The sequence below is a fragment of the Acomys minous genome (assembly GCF_964271855.1).
Source record: "Acomys minous genome assembly, chromosome: 16".
NCBI lineage: Eukaryota > Metazoa > Chordata > Mammalia > Rodentia > Muridae > Acomys > Acomys minous.
Genome location: NC_140498.1, coordinates 62978194 through 62996216, shown reverse-complemented (window position 1 = coordinate 62996216; position 18023 = coordinate 62978194). Strand labels below are relative to the sequence as shown.

General features: G+C 47.3%; 1 protein-coding gene across 1 annotated transcript; it reads right to left on the bottom strand.

The window, feature by feature from the left end:
• Positions 1-2811: 2811 nt before the first annotated feature.
• CCL25 (C-C motif chemokine ligand 25) lies at positions 2812-17060 on the bottom strand. The gene is made up of 7 exons (XM_084761086.1): positions 16905-17060; positions 16445-16494; positions 16206-16331; positions 11947-12064; positions 11661-11782; positions 6320-6416; positions 2812-5265 (listed from the first exon to the last, which is right to left on the bottom strand). The coding sequence occupies exons 3-7, from the start codon at positions 16276-16278 to the stop codon at positions 5232-5234; spliced, it is 444 nt and encodes a 147-aa protein (XP_084617212.1). The 5' UTR covers positions 16279-16331; positions 16445-16494; positions 16905-17060; the 3' UTR covers positions 2812-5231.
• Between the last annotated feature and the right edge of the window lie 963 nt (positions 17061-18023).

Below are 18023 nucleotides of genomic sequence, written 5' to 3'. Positions count from 1 at the left end.
AATCATAGGGAGAAACTAAGTTTAAGGTTCCAGACCCTAGGGGAACTGGGGACTTCCTAATAGCTGAACAGCTTCTGTTGTAAGAAGACAGTTGTCTGAATCTAGCCATCTCAGGGACCAACTTGTAAGGAGAGAGTTGTCTGAGTCCAGACATCTCAGGGACAACTTCTCCATCTTGCTGGCAGGGTCAGCTAAGTCCATGTTCCCAGGCCCAGGAACCAATTCCTATCCTGACTGATGGAAACTCCCTTGCTCAACCCCTTATGTTAAAATATGATTGGACAGTTTTACGTCCCACCCTGTCCCCTTGCTTCATGGTTTCATCCTTTAAATATGCTGTACAATGCCCCTTCCTGGTCGCAGTTCAGCTCCTAAGTCTGTTCTGCAGTCTTGATAGATCAGTAGCGGCTTAATTACAAAAAAATTAAAGCTGCCTTTAATCCCAGCACTCAGGAGGCAGAGGCAGGCGGATCGCTGTGAGTTCGAGGCCAGCCTGGTCTAGAGAGCGAGTTCAGGACAGCCCAGGCTAACACAGAGAGACCCTGCCTCGAAAAACCAAAAAAGAAAAAGAAAAAAAGAAAAAACATTTATTATCTGCATTGACCTGGTGTTTGAGTTATGTTGTATTTAAGTGGGGCCCACAACAATTCCCAGGCCAAATGAGAGGCTCCATCTCAATAAAAATCAGGGGTAAGGGGTAGCCGGTGAGATGGCTCGGGGAGAAGACACTCGCCATCTCGCTCAGTGACCTGGACCCTCATGGTGAAAGGAGAGAACCTGTCTCCTGCAAGTTGCCCTCTGAGTTCTGTACACGCACTGTGGCACACGCATGTACACACACACAGACGTACACACACACACACACACACACACACACACTTTAAAATTAAATCCTTTTTTTTAGACAGGATCTCACTATGTAGCCCTGGAAGGCCTGGATCTTGATACGTAAACCAGACTAGCCTTATAGTCATAAACACCTGCCAGTCTCTGCCATCGGGGTCCTAGGATAAAAGGCCTGGGCCAAAATTCGAGGAGGCTATATTTTTTTTTAATTGTTTTTTATTCTTGATAACAAAAAAACTCAGGAAATACAATTTTTTTTAAAAAAATGAAAAGGAGAAAAGGATGTTGAGGTGGGGTAGTTGAGAGGGTCGGGTCTTGGCGGAGTTCAAGGGACTACGGTGAATATGGTCAAAATGTAGTGTACATTTTTATGAAATTCTCAAAGAATTAATAAAAATATATTTCTTACTAATTAAAAAAAAAAGAAGCAAAAAGCAAAGGCAGATAGTGCCATGAAGAGCAGCACCCATGGTGTGAATACATGTCCACAAGCATGCGCACATGTGAACACACACACACACACACACACACACACACCAGGGGCAGGAATGATGGTTCCATCCCCAGTACTGCACAGACTGAGCATGGTGGTGCACACATACCCTCTCAGGGCTCAGGAGGTGGAGGCAGGAGGATCAGAGACTCAGCCCATCATCCTCCACTACGTAGTGACATAAGGCCAGCCCCAGATACAGAAGTCTCTGTCTCAAAACAAAACAAAGGAAAACCAGATTGAACTGGGGGGCTTGGGATGCCTCCATGATAGCATGATAAGGTGCAGAAGACTCTGGGTTCTATGCCAAGCACAAAACCAACAAACAACAAAATCACACCCACCCACCCATCCCCCCCCCCAAAAAACAACAATAACAAAAAAAAACTATAGTTACCCTGCTCCACACATACACGCAGCCCTCACCAGGCCATGCAGGCAGTGAGTAGTAAATAGGTGCTGGAGAAATGAGAAACAAAAAGAAGCCAAGTGGTTTGTGCACTATGAAGTGAGACAGAACTGAAGATGCGAAGGCAGGTGCTGTTCTTGCTCCTTGGGAAATGGTGACTTAACACTGTCCATCAACAGAGCCAGTAACAAAAGCAAGCGCCAGTGGGTCTACGCCTTCTTCCTTTGAGAAAACTGACCACCGTGTGAGTTGCTGTTACTTATAGAGCTGCATCCTAGCCCAGGAGGAAGAGCAGGACCTGCAGAGTGGAGACCCACAACTGACAGAAGTGTCCTGCTGTGTTTATTTCTCATCATTTGCCTATCTGCTAATCTCTCTCGTTGGTTGTGAAGTGGCTTAAACCATGAGACTGGACAAGCCGATGCTGAATTACAGTTTTACTGTGCTGGGTTTAGCTTTAACCAGAGATTTAGTTCCTTCGGAATCTTTGGGTTGGACAAAAATTTGAAGACATTCGGAGGTCCCAGGAGAGCTATCTCTGCCCCTTTCTGGTGACAGCACTTGGGAGAGCGGGCCCTGCACCTTACCTGGGCAGCACAGTAGAGACGTGGCCCTGGTGCCATGGGCCAAGGACATCAGAGCAGGAGAGCTGGCCCCACCCCCTTGCTGGCTGCAGCATTGGGTAAGCTAGCCAGAGCAGTGCTAGAGAGCTCGTCCTGGTAGCGAGGGCGTGGGAGAGAGCTGGATGGCTGGCAATCTTAGCTACCACCCAGGCCCAAGTTCATGAGTTGGTCCACTCCAACATATCGCTCCTCTATGAACTGGTGGAGTGCATGAAGGGGTCTGTCCTGCAAATCCACAGCTGCAGGATCTCCATGACACAGGGTAAGAACAGGACTTCTGAGAGGAGTCCTCAGTAGGATCCAATACAGATAGTGTAACAGAAGCCAGAGGCCTCAAACCAGACCAGTGGCTCATTGCAATAAATACTTACAAGTAAAAATGTGTGGACAAAAGGGTGTACTGTAGGACACACTGATACACTACAGCTTCCATGGTGAGATTTTTATTTGTTTGTTGTTTTCTTGGGGGTGGGGGCATTTGCAAGGAAAAAGGGTAGATACAAAAGGAAGAAGAAATGAGTCAGATTGGGGTACATGAAGTGAAAATCCCAAAGAATCAATAAAGAATATCTTTTTAATTGTAGAGTGAAAGAGGACCTTGAACTCCTGATCCTGCTACCTCTGCCTCCTCAGTGCTGGATGACAATTCCCACACCTGATCTATGCCCCAAGATGAAACTCGGGGGGGCTTCATGAATGCTAGACTAATGAATACTAAACGAGACACTTCCCCGGCCCCTAGAAGCAACTTTTGTTCTAACAGTTGGTCTCTGGCCACAAATCCTGACACAAAGCTCCAAAGCCCCTGGGATGTCTTATACGGCACTGAGTTTCCTGAGTGTATCAAGGGCTGGTCACAAGGAAAAGTGAGACGTTGACCAGATTTCTGTTCCACCCCTCAGGGGAGAAAGGTTGAAAGTGAAGGTAATAATCAGTCACGCTGTGTGTAAACACCTCCATAAAAATATTGAGCTGTGAGGTTCAAAGAGTTTCCAGGTTGGCAAACACATCTGTGTGCCAGGAAGACAATGCTTCCTCATTGGGTGACGCTCTTCCTGGGGGAGATGTAAGCAACTATCTACTCACTTCAGATAAAGAGCTGCCACAGAGCAAAGTAACCATACCACCAACGTTGAACTTGACAAACCAATAAGGTGGCTGGGGTTGTTTACAGAGGCGTCGTGTATGACTCAAGAGCAAGTGCATCCCTGAAAGCCCATCCTGGCCTGAGTGCCTACTCACTAAAGCTCCAACCCTGGCAGTCTTCTCCCTTCCTTTAAGCAGTCCTCACTGCTGCTTGTATAACCTCTGTGGTAAATTTCAGGGACCTCTTGATGCTTATGAGCCACTGACTTTCTGGATCTTAAGGAGGCTCCCTCCAGGATGCTTGTGGAGGTCACAAGGCAAAACTCAGGTACCAATCCTCACCTAACACCTTGCTTACTTGAAACAGGGTCTCAGGCGAGTGTGGTGGTGCACGCCTTTAATCCCAGCACTCAGGAAGCAGAGGCAGGTGGATCGCCGTGAGTTCGAGGCCAGCCTGGTTACACAGTGAGTCCAGGACAGCCAAGGCTACACAGAGAAACCGTGTCTCAAAAAACAAAAACAGACAAACAAAAAAAAAGAAACAGGGTCTCTTGTTCGTGGCTGTTTACAGCCACTAGCTGGCCTTCCTGGGGTCCTCCTGTTTCTGTCATCTCAGTATGGGAGGGCTGAGGTGACAGACACACTTCATCCTTAGACTTGAGTGGCAAACTTGTTGTCCCCAGACCATTTCCTCAGTCCTGTTTTGGTTTAGGTTTTGTTTATTTGCTCTTTGTTTTGTTGTTGTTGTTGTTGTTGTTGTTGTTGTTGTTGTTTTGGGACAGGACCTTGCTATGCCAGCCTTAAACTTGCACTGCAGCCCAAGCTGGCCTCAAGCATCTGATTACCCTGCCTTAGACTCCTTAAACAGCACCAATCCTAGATCGTCCATAGCCTTTGCAACATCCTATGGAATAACCAAGAAATATAAGGACAGTGCTACCCTTGAGCCCTAGGAGTTGATGATCTAGCGAAGATGGCTGAATAAATAAGAGGGGGATTCACAGGAACCCTGATTTATATCAGGTAAATCAGAAGCACAGGTACTAAGCTCCTGAGGGCACACTACACACCAGACATCATGTGAGAAATTCATTTTTAAAGATTCTTACATTTTTATTTGTTAAAGGTTTGTTTGTTTGTTTATTTATTTATTTATTTATTTATCGGATATAAGTGCTTTATCTGCAGAAGAGGGCATCAGATCACATTATAGATGGTTTTGAGCCACCGTGTGGTTGTTGGGAATCGAACTCAAGACCTCTGGAAGAGCAGATGGTGCTCTTAACCACTGAGCCATCTCTCCAGCCCACTTTTTTTTTTTTTTAATTCTTTGGCCATTTTCAGACATGCAGACCCACTCTCCTGTAGTTCCCCTCTCTCTCCAGTTGAATGCCTCCATTCTAACACGTTCCCTCCTGCTTTAATTCCTTCTTATTTTTGCATGTGGCCCACGGCATTTAATTAAAGTTGCTTACATGAGCATGGGTTGGGGGTTATATACTGGACTATGGGCGATTTGCTCAAGCAACGCTTCCGGAAAAAAAAAAAATATTCTCTTCCCCAGCAATCATCAGTAGGCAATAGCTCCTTATCGAGGGGGTCGGTCCTTGTGAGTCCCCTACTCATCCATGCTAAAATGTGGGTGAGTTCAGTCTTGGACAGGTAAACGTAGATTCTGTGAGTTCATGAGTTCAAAGGTCAGGTCATGCCCCAAAGGAAGAACTTTAGGGGATCCCTCCTGTCCTCCAGCTGCTGCTCACTCTGAGCACCAAGCTTAATTTTTGATCTTGCTGGTCATTCTCACCATCCTGTGAAACAGACAGTGTTTAGTACTGCTCCCCTCCTACAGATAGGAAAGCTGAGGCTCTGAGACTCTGCGTCCTCAATGGCTCAGTCTCACATGCTGTACCCGTCATCTCTGGACGTGAATTACAGGGACCCCTATTGGCATTTGCTTGATGCATAAGGAGTTTCCCCTTTCACATGTGGCTTCAGATGTGCTGTGCCGAGATGCTCCAGCAGGCAAAGGTGCTTGCCACGAAGCCTGCTGACCAGAGGTTGATCCCTGAGACCCATAGGGTGGGAAGAAAGAAGCGACTCCCAAAAGTTGTCTCTAACCTCCGCATGCTTACGGTGGCATACACTCATGCACATGCACATGCACATGCACATGCACATGCACATGCACATACAATATATGTGTCTGAGGGTGTCTGTGTGTGTGTGTGTTGAAGCCGATCATGGTGATTAAATATCCAGCCTCCGCTACAGACAATTTCCAGGCCAACGTGGGCAACTTAGGGAGACCTGGCCTCAAAATACAAATGATAAAGAAGCAGGGGATGGGGACGGTTCAGTAGCAGAGTGCTTACTAGCCTAGTTTCACAAGATCTTGGGTCCAAGCCCTAGTATTGCAGAAAGAAAAAGAGACAGGTGGGCTGGAGAGATGGCTCAGAGGTTAAGAGCACTGGCTGTTCTTCCAAAGGTCCTGAGTTCAATTCCCAGCAACCACATGGTGGCTCACAACCATCTATAATGAGGTCTGGTGCCCTCTTCTGGCCTGCAGGTATACATGCAGGCAGAACACTAAACATTAAATAAATAAAAAATCTTAAAAAAAAAAAAAAAGGAAAAGAGAGAACATAGGAGGGACAGAGCGCATGTCCCACCTCCCTGGTGTTTCAACATTAGGATTTACTGATGCCTGTACATTGGGTTTAAGGCATTAACAGCCACCTAAAGTTTTGCACATGAAGCTCAGGGTATGACTACATAGCCTATACCCAGCCCCTTGCTCCTGGGGTAGACCGCTGCCAGCAAAGCAATGGCAGAAGGACGGTCACGTGGCCAAGAGAACCTTACCTGAACCGGCCTCGGGTGGCATTCCTCACATTGCTACTGCTGGGGTTCCCCACTTTGGACTTGGCATGACTTGACTTCTTCCTTTCAGTCTGAGTGCCTGTTGGAAAGTGGAAGGAGAAATAGAGAAATATGCCAACAAGGATTGCAGAGATGGCCCAGTGGTTAAGAGCCACCTTTGTGCTCTTACAGAGGACAGGGGTTGAATTTCTAGTACCCACATGGCAATTCACAACCATCTACAGCTCCAGTTCCAGGGGGATCTGTCACCCCTCTTCCGACCTCCAAAGGTACTAGGCCCACTTGTGGGGCACATACTTAAAAGCAAACACTCATATACAAAATTAAAATAAAATGTAAAAAGATTATTCTGAATAGAAGGATTCTAACAGCGAGGGGTGATACTGTACATCTGTAATTGCAGCAAACAGTGTGATAGTGTGTGTGCAAGCTTTTGTTGAATATCTAGCTCAGAGCCAGCCAGGGTTACATAGTGGCACCTTGTTTTGTTTTTGTTTTGTTGGAGGTTTTTTCGGGGGGGGGGGGTGGTTCTAGACAGGGTTTCTCTGTTATCTTGGCTGTCCTGGACTCACTTTGTAGACCAGGCTGGCCTCAAACTCATAGCGATCCGCCTGCCTCTGCCTCCAGAGTGCTAGGATTAAAGATGTGCACCACCACACGCAGCTTTGTTTTGTTTTGTTTTTGTTTGTCTGTTTTGTTTTGTTGGTTTTCCGAGACGGGGTTTCTCTGTTAGCCTTGGCTGTCCTGGAATCACTGTGTAGACCAGGCTAGCCTCAAACTCACAGAGCTCCACCTGCCTCTGCCTCCTGAGTGCTGGGTTTAAAGGTGTGCACCACCACTACCCTGCTATTTTGTTTTGTTGTTGTTGTTGTTTTAAATCCACCAATACTCTTTTTTTTTTTTTCCAAGACAGGGTTTCTCTATGTAGCTTGACTGTCCTGGATTCACTTTGTAGACCAGGCTGGCCTTAAACTCGCAGAGATCCTCCTGCCTCTGCCTCCCCAAGCACTGGGATTACAGGCATGTACCACCAGCCCAGCTCCACAAACACTCTTGTATAGAGGTTTCCTCAGAGACTAAGGCCTTCCATCTTAGAGGAAAGCTATTAAGAGATAGTTTGCCGGGATGTGAAACAGGTGGATGTGCAAAGGTGAGGTGAAACTCTTTATCTTGCAGGGAAATTCATTAGGTTCAGGAAGTAAACAATTGAATATCCTCAGGAAGACCCTGAAACCGAGCTGGTTCACACACCCTCCCTCTCAACGGCATATAAGCAGGAAAGACTGCTTGAAGACCCTCTCAAATTTAGCTGAGCAAGTGAGGCTCAGACCAGCCAAGCTGCCTGAAAGAGATGCTCTTCAACCTAGTTAGCAGCAGGCAGGGCGTCCAGCACACTCTGGGTTTTCAGCTTTCTTGAGTAGTCAACCTATGCTGGATGAGGCTGTGTTTAAAGTGGTTTCTGCCTCTTACCATATTTTTGTAAGTAACCCCAATAGAACTCATTGGTTCCCCCAAGTTGTATTTTGGTGACATTCTCCTTACTTTAGTTGGTCCTCAGTTCCTCAGTTCCCTGTCAGGGCTGAGTAGGCAGGCGTTCCTGCGCATCCTCCCAGGAATAGTGTCACAACAAACCTTTAGCCCCCTGGACCCAGCTGAACCTGAAGCTGTTGTTTGGTGATTTGAGGCAGTGAACTTTCCCTGTGATTGGACCTGTCCTTTGCAGCTGAGCCTGCCCTCTAAGTCCTGCTAGCCCTGGGCTGCCTACCAATAGCTTAGACGTAAGACAAGCCTAGGCGTCCACCAACAGAAAGCTGGAAAAGGAGACATCTACATACAAAATTGAATTTTGTTCATCCAAAGAGAAACCAGAATCCTGTCACTCTAGGGGAAATGCATATAACTGAGGACTATCATGGTAAGTGAATGAAGCTGACCAGGTTGGCCTCAAATTCACAGAGATCTGCCTGCCTCTGCCTCCCAGGTCCTGGGATCAAAGGCATGCGTCACCATGCCCAGCTAATTAAGTTGATCTTAAAATGGCAAATATTTCGTGTTTTCTCTCTTTTTTGTGGTTCCTACATTTTATATGGTCTAATAAAATCATATCTGTATGCATAAAAGTAGAAATGAAGTGAAACTTTCCAGGGGAAATGGGATTATTGGGAGTAGGTGTTAGAATTACAGAGGAGTGCGAGATGGGGTCGGGGCACAATATACAATATATGAGTAATTGTTCTCACTTTTCTCCACTTTTTCTGTTTGCGATATGTGAAAAGATCCAAGGAAAGAACATCCTGACCCCGACTTGACCCTAAACCTGAGACCAGAGCCAAGAAAAAGATCCTACCAACTGATCCTTTTCCTCTCACTGGGCTGCCTCATCCAGCCTTAATATGAGGGGAGGTGCCCGGTCTTATCGCAACTTGATATGCCATGTTTGGTTGGTATCCCTGGGAGGCCTGCCCTTTTCTGAAGGGAAACGGAGGAGGAGTGGATGGCGAGCAGTAGAGGAAGAGGAGGGGCCTGGAGGAGAGGAGGGAGGGAAACTGTGGCCATGATGTACCATATAAGACATAAATAAAAAAAGAAGGGGGGAAAATATAAAATATCCCACCAATCCCTGAGCTTGCCCCAAGAGCAGACCACAAAATTCCCACCAATCCCAGGCCGTCCTGGAAAGCTCCACCCACCCCCAAAAGCCTTTTATAAACCTGTTTCTCGTCCATTCCCTGATGCTTCTCACCTCAGCAGAGGCAGCCACTGCCACCTTCCCTCCTATAAGTCTTTTGTGTGAGGTTTGTTATGCAGTATGACTGTGATGTCTTTTGGCTCCCAGCTGCCAGGATATCTTTCCCCTCTGAGCTGTAACACAGTGTGCAAGTATGTGCATTTTTTTCCCCTCACATGTGTGGGTGCACTTGTATACGTGCGCCTGTGCATATGGAAGCTCTTGGTTGTCAGAAATTATCCTCCATTGCTCTCTGACTTTATTCATTGAGCCAGAGTTTCTCAATCAAACCCAGAGCTGGGAGCTTGTTTTGTGGATCATATGTCTCCATGCTCTGAGGCTGGAATTACTGGAAGACCACCACACCCACTATGTGTGTGTACACACACACACACACACACACACACACACACACACACACACATGGATTCCTCGGGATCCGAGCCCCCATCCTCACTCTTGTATGGATGAGCACTTTAATAGGTGAGATAGCTCCCTAACCCCTGAAAACAAACATAACTCATTCATTAAAGCAAGGATGTACTGGAGAGAAAGCTTAGTCGGGAAAGTGCTTGTCATATAAACATGAAAGCTTGAGTCCCAGCCCTAGCACCCACCCAGAAATCCAGGTGTGGTAGTACGAACTTGTATTACTAGCCCTGAAGAGACAGAAAAGTACATCTCTGGAGCTCACTGGTCAACCAGCCTAGCTTTATTGGCAAGCGTCAGATCCCAGGAAGAGACCTGGTCTCAAAACACAAGGTGGAGTCCCGTGTAGTGGCACAGAGGTGAGGTGGGCAAATCTCTGTGAGTCAAGGCCAACCTGATCGAGTAAGACAGCTAGGGATACATAAAGAGACCTTGTCTCAAAACAAAGACAGAAAGAAGGCAAGATAGAGAGGCCTGGGGAGAATTTGTCAGTAGCTAAGAGTGCTTGCTGTGCAAGCCTGATGGCCTAAGCTTGAACCTCAAGCCCTGTGCAAAGAAAAGAAAAAGCACCATGCAAGCTTTCAAAGGAGGGAAGCAACCAACAGCTCTACCCAGCTGTGGTTGATACCTACAGACCACAACAATGGCCAGAGTGGCATGATAACCCCAAGTGTGCAGCAGTGACACATACATCTCGGTGGTAACCAGCAGCTCTCTGATTGGACTTTGGAACTTCTCAAAACAAACAAAAATCATGCCTGGTACGGGAAACCTAGTCACCTACCCAGTAAAGTCTCAGATCTTGCGAGCGTGAACCTACAACCACCTCTTAACAAAACCGGCATAATCCCTAACTACTAATATTTGTTCTTATTCACAGATAGGTGTAGCTCTCGCCCTTCATCAAGGAAACTTCTGGATGCAACAGATAGCAGCCACTACAGAAAATCACAACCAATCAAAATGCCGAGTTGTGCCCATTCCCAGTGGATACATGACATTACAGCTCCTGCACCTAAGGCTCAGGAAACATTTTAAGACTTTTTTTGTTTGTTTGTTTGTTTGTTTTTTTGTTTTTTGTTTTTTGAGACAGGGTCTCTCTGCGTTAGCCTTGGCTGTCCTGGACTCACTTTGTAAGATTTTTAAGAGCCAGGGGAACCATGGAGTTTGCAATAATAGACATGCTGGGTAGGTGGAGCCCAGGAGGCCTCAATCCTAGACTAAAGAATTCTGAGCCTGGGAGAAATGGCCTTCCCCATGGAAGAGCACACCAAATGGTCAGCCCTGAAATATAGGTAATATCATACAGACTGATCAAGTTGTATTTATGTACTTAGGAGTTTCTGCATTACCTACAACTTTAATATGAAAAAAAAGAGGCAGTGAGTCTGAAAGAGGGCGAGGAGGGACATGTAGGAGGGTGAAGAGGGTAGAAAGTGGAAGGGGAACTGGCATAATTATTATAATCTCAGAGAGAGAGATTTTTTTGTTTTTCAAGACAGGGTTTCTCTTCATAGCCTCGACTGTCCTACAACTCGCTCTGTAAACCAGGATGGCCTCAAACTCAAAGAGTTCTGCCTGCCTCTACCTCCTGCATGCTGGGAATAAAGTCATGTGCCGCCACCACCTGGCCAAGAAAAAAAAAAAAAACTTCAATGAGGCATGGCCACACATGCCTGTAATTTTAGTTTTGAGGGATGGAGACAGGCAGAGCCTAAGAACCCACTGGCCACCCAGCCTAGTCAAAACGGCAAGCTTCCAGTTCAGTGAGCGTCCCTTTCTCAAGGCAGTAAAGCCAGGAGAGCAATAAGTTTACCACCAAGACACAACTGCGTACTCATTTACATGCAATGTACACGCGCTCACACCAAAAATAAAATGGAAGAGATAGAGATGTATCTTAGTGGTAGAACGCTGCTGGCCTAGCATGTTCAAGGGCCTGGGTTCAGTACATAGTCCTGAAAGGGAGGAAAAAGTGGAAAGCTCTTGCAGAAAGAAAACTGAGGTAGACTGCTGCTGCACACGGGCTAAACGTTGACGCAATTTACCTGGCTATTCACTTCATCTCTGACTGACTAGCGACTGACTCTTTGAAGAGGGTTGGCTAGAAGCATAACAGCATGCTGAGCTGTTTTCCTCCCTGAGATGTTGGGCCGGGGGTCTCACCTGAGGTGTTGGTCAGGCGAGGACTGTAGACTGGCTTGTTCCTACCTACTAAGTTCCTCATCGCCCTCTTCACAGTCCTGTCCTCTGGGTTCCCACACAGTACTCTGTGGCGGAAGTAGAATCTACAGAGGGTGGAAAGGTGGGTGGTAAGTTAGGGCATGAGGATCTAAGGTACGCATGACCCCCACACACACACACACCCGCACACACACACCCGCACACACACACACACACACACACACACACACACACACACACCTCCAGCAACACCGAAGGTCCTACTCACATCACAGCACGTAGGTTGCAGCTTCCGTTCACATCCTGCCAGCTATAGCGGAGAGCGTGCCGGAGAACAGCCCATTTGATCCTGGGTTGGTAACCCAAGCAGCAGTCTTCAAAGGCACCTACAAAGGCAACTGAGATGGCTCAGTGGGTAAAGATGCATGCCCACCTAAGCTCAACCTCCAGAACCCACAGAGTAGGAAAGAGTCACAGATTTGTCTTCTGACCTCCATACACGCGTGGCACATTCATGCATGTTCACATGCATGTGCACACGCGCACACGCGCACACACACACACACACACAGTGGCTCACTAGGTCATAAGCCGTAAGTGAGAAGCTAATACTATTATTCTATCAAATGGACATAGTAGTAAACTGTCCCCTACAGTCTTATCTGTATATTCATAGGTTACACCCTCATCAGAGACACTTCTATTTGTAGTAGATGGTATTTACCTCAGAGACCCACAACTGGCCATTTAGTCAGGATCAGAAACTGTGGTGTTCCCAGCTGCACATGACACATCTGTATTATACCCCCCTCCCCACAACCCTCGGGGATTATCTCAGAAGAAGGCGGCAGAAAAATTGTAAGCCTCAGAGGAAGGGGTCATCTTCAGGGAAAGAATATTTGTGGGGCGCGAGGAGGCCGTTGCACACATGACTCATGGCAGCTGTGATGAGTGCACAGAGGCACACACGATCAAGACAGCCAGAACCCAAGCATTGGGTGGGTGGATGAGGGGAGCTTATCAGGTCTTACTCCTATCTGGGGAGCTATTGGAAACTGATGGCCGCTGAGAGAGGCTCGGTTCTCTTCAGAGCTGTGGTCCCTGAGAGACTGACTACCTGTGCCCTAGCAGACGGCCCTGCAGCTATGTACACACACAGGCAGCACTAAGTGGACTCCGTTTAAAGACAGATCATAAAGTTGGCTGGGGAAAGTGAGGGGGGGGATGAGGTGATATTTGGGGAAAAGGAAGAGGGAATGGATTTCATCAAAGTATATCTGCAGGTATGAAGTTCTCAAACCAAAAAAAAAAAACAAAAAAAACACAAAATCACAAAATCACAAAAAGGTACCTGCAACCAGATGACTCAGTCACACCCCTGTTTCCAGGAGCACACCATGGCAGGAACAACCACAGATGTGGGCACACACACACACAAACATGTACACACATACATACACACCTGTGTACACACAAGCATACACAAGCACACACATATGTACCTTTATACACACAAGCACACAGATGTACACACATACATATATGTATACACATCAATACATACGTGTCTGTACTCACACATACACTCATGTATACACACATGCACAAAAATATGTATACACACACACACACACACACACACACACACACACACACACACACACCGCCTTCCAGATACAGAAGTCAACAGTCTACCTGGGAAATAAGGAAGTTTCTTGGCTTGCTCTCAGCTCTTGATATCAGGGTACTGTCAGGAATTAGGGAATGCAGGTAGGCAAAGAAACAGCCCAAAGTCCCTCCTGTCCCTGCTATGAGGTAGAGGCAGGTGCACATGTTGGGGGGTGGTGTTGTTGAGGAGGCACCCAGGCCAGCCCTACTTTCCTAAAACTGGTTAACCAGATACTGAGGCACATGTTCATCTGTAAACCCAGAAATCCATAGGCTGGCACTGAGGATCATGTATTTGAAGCCAGTCTGAGCTACATGAGACCCTGCCTCAAAGCACTTACATGGTACTAGGACTGTAACACAGTCGGTAAAGTGTTTGCTGAGCTTGTATGAGACCCTGGGTTGGGTCCCCAGAACTACATAGACCGAGCATGGTAGTACATGCCTGGGAAGTGGAGGCAGGCAGAACAGAATTTCAAAGTCATCCTCATGGAGGAAGTACGTTGGAGACCAGCCTGAGATATAGGAGACCCTAACTTAATTTTTAAAATTAAAAATTTGCTGGACAGGGCCGGGTGTGGTGGCGCACGCCTTTAATCCCAGCACTCGGGAGGCAGAGGCAGGTGGATCACTGTGAGTTCGAGGCCAGCCTGGTCTACAAAGTGAGTCTAGGACAGCCAAGGCTACATAGAGAAACCCTGTCTCGAAAAAAAAAAATTGCTGGACATGAGAGTGTACACCTTTAATCTCCACACTCAGGAGGCAGAGGCAAGTAGATCTCTGAGTTCCAGGCCAGCCTGATCTACAGAGTGAGTTCCACGATACATGGAGAAACTCTGTCTCAAAAAAGTTTTTTTTTTTTTATAAAAATAAATAAATAATGGCCAGGTGTGGTGGTGCATGTCTTTAATCCCAGCGCTCAGGAGGCAGAGGCAGGAAGGATCTCTAAGATTCTGGGGCTAGCCTGATCTACATAGTGAGTTCCTGTTCCTAAGGATCCACATAGTGGAAAGACAAAACCGACTCCTCCAATTTGTCCTGTTATGTCCACAAGGGCATTGTGGCACACTGGTCCATACACATGCATACTAAATAAGTAAATGAATAAACTTTTTTTTGTTTTTTTCCAAGACAGGGTCTCTCTGTGTAGCCTTGGCTGTCCTGGACTCACTTTGTAGACCAGGCTGGCCTTGAACTCACAGCGATCCACCTACCTCTGACTCCCTAGTGCTGGGATTATAGGCGTGCGCCACCATGCCCTGCTAAATGAATAAACGTATTAAATAACTGTAACTTGGATAAACAAACAGCAAGGTTATTCAACTTTTCTGAAGATCTCAGCTCCAGGCATGAGCTTGCCTTGACCCCACATGGAATCAGCTTAAAAACCCTTTTCCCCTTTATACTCATTTTAGTAACTGTTAAACTGGCCCAGCCGTTCTTGGTTGGTTCCCCCGTTGGCCCAACGAAAGCTTAAAGAGTTAGTTCTTATAGGTACCAAATAGCCATACAGCGCAGACACAAATTGGACCTAGTGTCTCAGGAGGATGTTAACCTGGTGGGGGAGGCAGAGACTTTATCTACACAAAAGGAGAATGTGCAGTGGCTGGAAGGGATGCCCACGGAGAACAAGAGGTTTCTAGAAATTTCTGAGAAAAGTAAATGAACAAACAAACAAAAAATTTTTTTGATAAATCAGTATGTTTCTCAATCTGGCTACACTTCAAGCTCCCATCTGCCAAGCCCTAGCCTTCAGGGGTCAAATCTGGGTTCAAGTAGATCCCGGTATAGTGGTACAGGGAGGGAGCTCATCCTGCCTGCCATCCTTCCACCTTGGCTCTAGAGGACAAGGGGCAACGGTGTTAGATAAGAACTGGGGCTTCAAGGATCCTTGGCAGGTGTTTTCCAACACTGGGGGCCCCTTTTCTCCCAGGATCAAAGGGCAGAGGTTGGGCCTGGCTCTGATAGCATGCTAGGGGAAAAAAAAAAAAGCCAAGCCTCCCTCCTGGTCTCCCTAAAGGTCTGCTGGAAGCTTGGACCTTTGGAACCTCGTAGAAGAGCAGGCAGGGCAGTGGGTAGGATCTTGGGCCCTCAACCTGGCCTTGGGGCCTTGCTTTGACACTTGCTTGGGCCTGGGACCTTGCTTTGACACTTGCTGGGATGCCATGTTTTCTCTGAGATGAAGTACCCAAGGGCAGGACTCTGTCTTGGGGGGCGGGGGGGGGGGCGGGTGCTGCATGCTGAGAATTGGCCTTGATTGGCTGAATCCAAAAGCGCCTGCTTTCCAGGAGGGCAGGAAGAAATCAGGAATGGTTCCCCGCCCCCCCCCCCCCAATCACTGGGCTGGGAGTATTTTTACAGCTGGGAGTATTTTGCAGTTCACTGCATCATTACATGTTCACTCCTACTTAGCAGATGAGGAATCTGTATCCCCCTTAGCTTAGTGCTAACTAGGCTACATAGGAAGTAAATCCACTTTGGAGAGTCTCCAGGGTACTGAGCTCAACCTCACATCCCAAGCTAGGCAAGAGGAAGGGCATCAGAATGCATTCCTGGCTGTAAGCGCACTTTTCCTTGCTTGGAATCCACCCTCTGCTTCCTGCAGCCCCTAAGAGCCTTGCAAAGGAGACAGGCATCCTTGGAATAAGACGAGGACTCTTCATCTGTAGTAAGTCAGGAATTCTTACTGTGCCAAACCTCCCAAGAGACACTGGAGAATTCAAAGGATACAGGATTGGGGGGGGGGCAGGGGAGGGGGACGGCGAGATGTCAACAAGTTGGGGAGGGGACAAGTGAGAAGAGAAAGCAACATCCGGAAAACTGGGACAAGAAAGGTATGGCTAAGGACAGTGACAGTACCTTGGCCATGGACAACCGGCACCCAGGCCCCAACAAAGCAGGCTAGCAGGCAGGCAAAGAGCCACAGTCTCATGGTGCGGGGCTAGAGCTCCTCTCTCCAGGTGCCTGAGGGTTTAATGGGGCCACCTACGGGAGAGGAAGGGGGTGAAAAGGAGGATATCAGTAGCTGAAGCCAGCCCCTGAAACTCTCTGAAAGACAGGCAGGTGGCAAAGGGCTTGCTGTATAGGGGAGGACTCACCAGCGCCTTTCTGGTCCTGAGAGCTGGTGCCTGCTTGTATGGTATACAGCCTGTGGGAGCAGTAGACTGGCTTCACCCTTTATACTCAGAGCTCCGCCCTGCTGTGACCTGCCTTCTCCCTCCTCCTCCTCCTGCTCCTCCTCCCCACCTTGTCTGTGGGACTTCTCTCTCCTACAGATAGACCAAGCTCTATCTTGCATCTGTCTCTCCAGGTTACCTGCTTCATGAGCCGTGAGGTCTTCTCTGCTTTACTCAGGCCTCCCCATCAGTAGCCCCTCCCACCACCTATTATATGAGGCCCAAGACTGTCCTCAGCTCTCTCCCTTATAAAGCTTTTTATCATCATTCTTCCATGGATCTTTTATTGTTAACTGGCTTTAAAATCGTTTTATTACTTTTATTTTTTATTTTTTAAATTTTTGTATGGGGGGGAGGGGCACAGGCATGCATCATGGCTTACCTGTGGGGTCAGAGGACAGTGCTCTATTCTTTCCTTCCATCGTGTGGGTCTTGGGGATGGGACTCAGATCATCCAGCTTGGCGGTAGGTGCCTTTACCCATTGGATCAAGGAGCCACCTTGCTTTTTCTTGCTCTGTCCCGCCCTTAAACACATTCCCTCCCACCCACATTCATACATACATACAAAAAAAAAAAAAAGCAAAGCTGAGGGGACTGTGGGAGAGAGAACTGCAGTGTTAGTTCTTTTTATTTATTTATTTATTTATTTATTTTTGGTTTTTCAAGACAGGGTTTCTCTGTGTAGCCTTGGCTGTCTTGGACTCACTTTGTAGACCAAGCTGGCCTCGAACTCACAGAGATCCACCTGCCTCTGCCTCTGCCTCCTAAGTGCTGCGATTAAAGGCGTGCGCCACCACGCTCTGCTAGTGTTAGTTCTCCTAAGCCTGGTCACCCGACTCGATTTATTTTCCAGTTCATTTTCCTGAAATTTCATAATTTCATTTTTTTAATGGCTGAATAAAAGTCCAGTTAATGGTACACTTTAAAAAATTATTTATTTGGGGTCTGAGGGTATGAGAACCAGAGTGAGCACGCAGAGATCTGGGGACAACTTCGGCGAGTCAGTGGAAGCCAGGAATCAAATTAAGGTCGTCAAGTTTAGTGGCACACACCTCCAGCCATCTCCCTGTCTGGAAAGGTACATTTTAATGGAGCAGTAAGCGACACTTGAATCCCCCCCTCTCCCCAATATTATACTGAGAATCATTCCAACAAAACTTTTTAACCACAACTCTGGAAAGAGATAAATGTTCTGGCTTAGAATATGAAACTAGCATCCAGGTAACGGTGTCTGAGGTCAGCAGGAAGCAAAAAAAAAGAGGCTCGTTTAGAAAGCATTTCTTCTTTGCTTTAGTTAACTTGATAGGGCATAGGGGATAGGTGTTTAGGAAGATGGGGCCGGACCAGATGGGGGAAGGGAGGAGGGGAGGAGGTGGGTAGGGGAGGGTGAAGGGAGGAGGGAGGGGTGGCGAGGAGGGTGGAGGAAGGGACAGGGAGGCCCGCCACAGAACCTCACAACTACTTGCTTTTAACTTTTTATCCACCCCTCCCCCCTCTACT

What these genes read in the sequence shown, in the direction of transcription:
- CCL25 (XM_084761086.1), bottom strand. Translation starts at nt 16,278, where the DNA reads ATGAGACTGTGGCTCTTTGCCTGCCTGCTAGCCTGCTTTGTTGGGGCC. An exon ending in TGCAACCTACGTGCTGTGAT is followed by an intron (nt 11,783 to 11,946) that starts GTGAGTAGGACC and finishes CACCCTCTGTAG; the next exon opens with ATTCTACTTCCGCCACAGAG. An exon ending in TCGCCTGACCAACACCTCAG is followed by an intron (nt 6,417 to 11,660) that starts GTGAGACCCCCG and finishes ACTTTCCAACAG; the next exon opens with GCACTCAGACTGAAAGGAAG.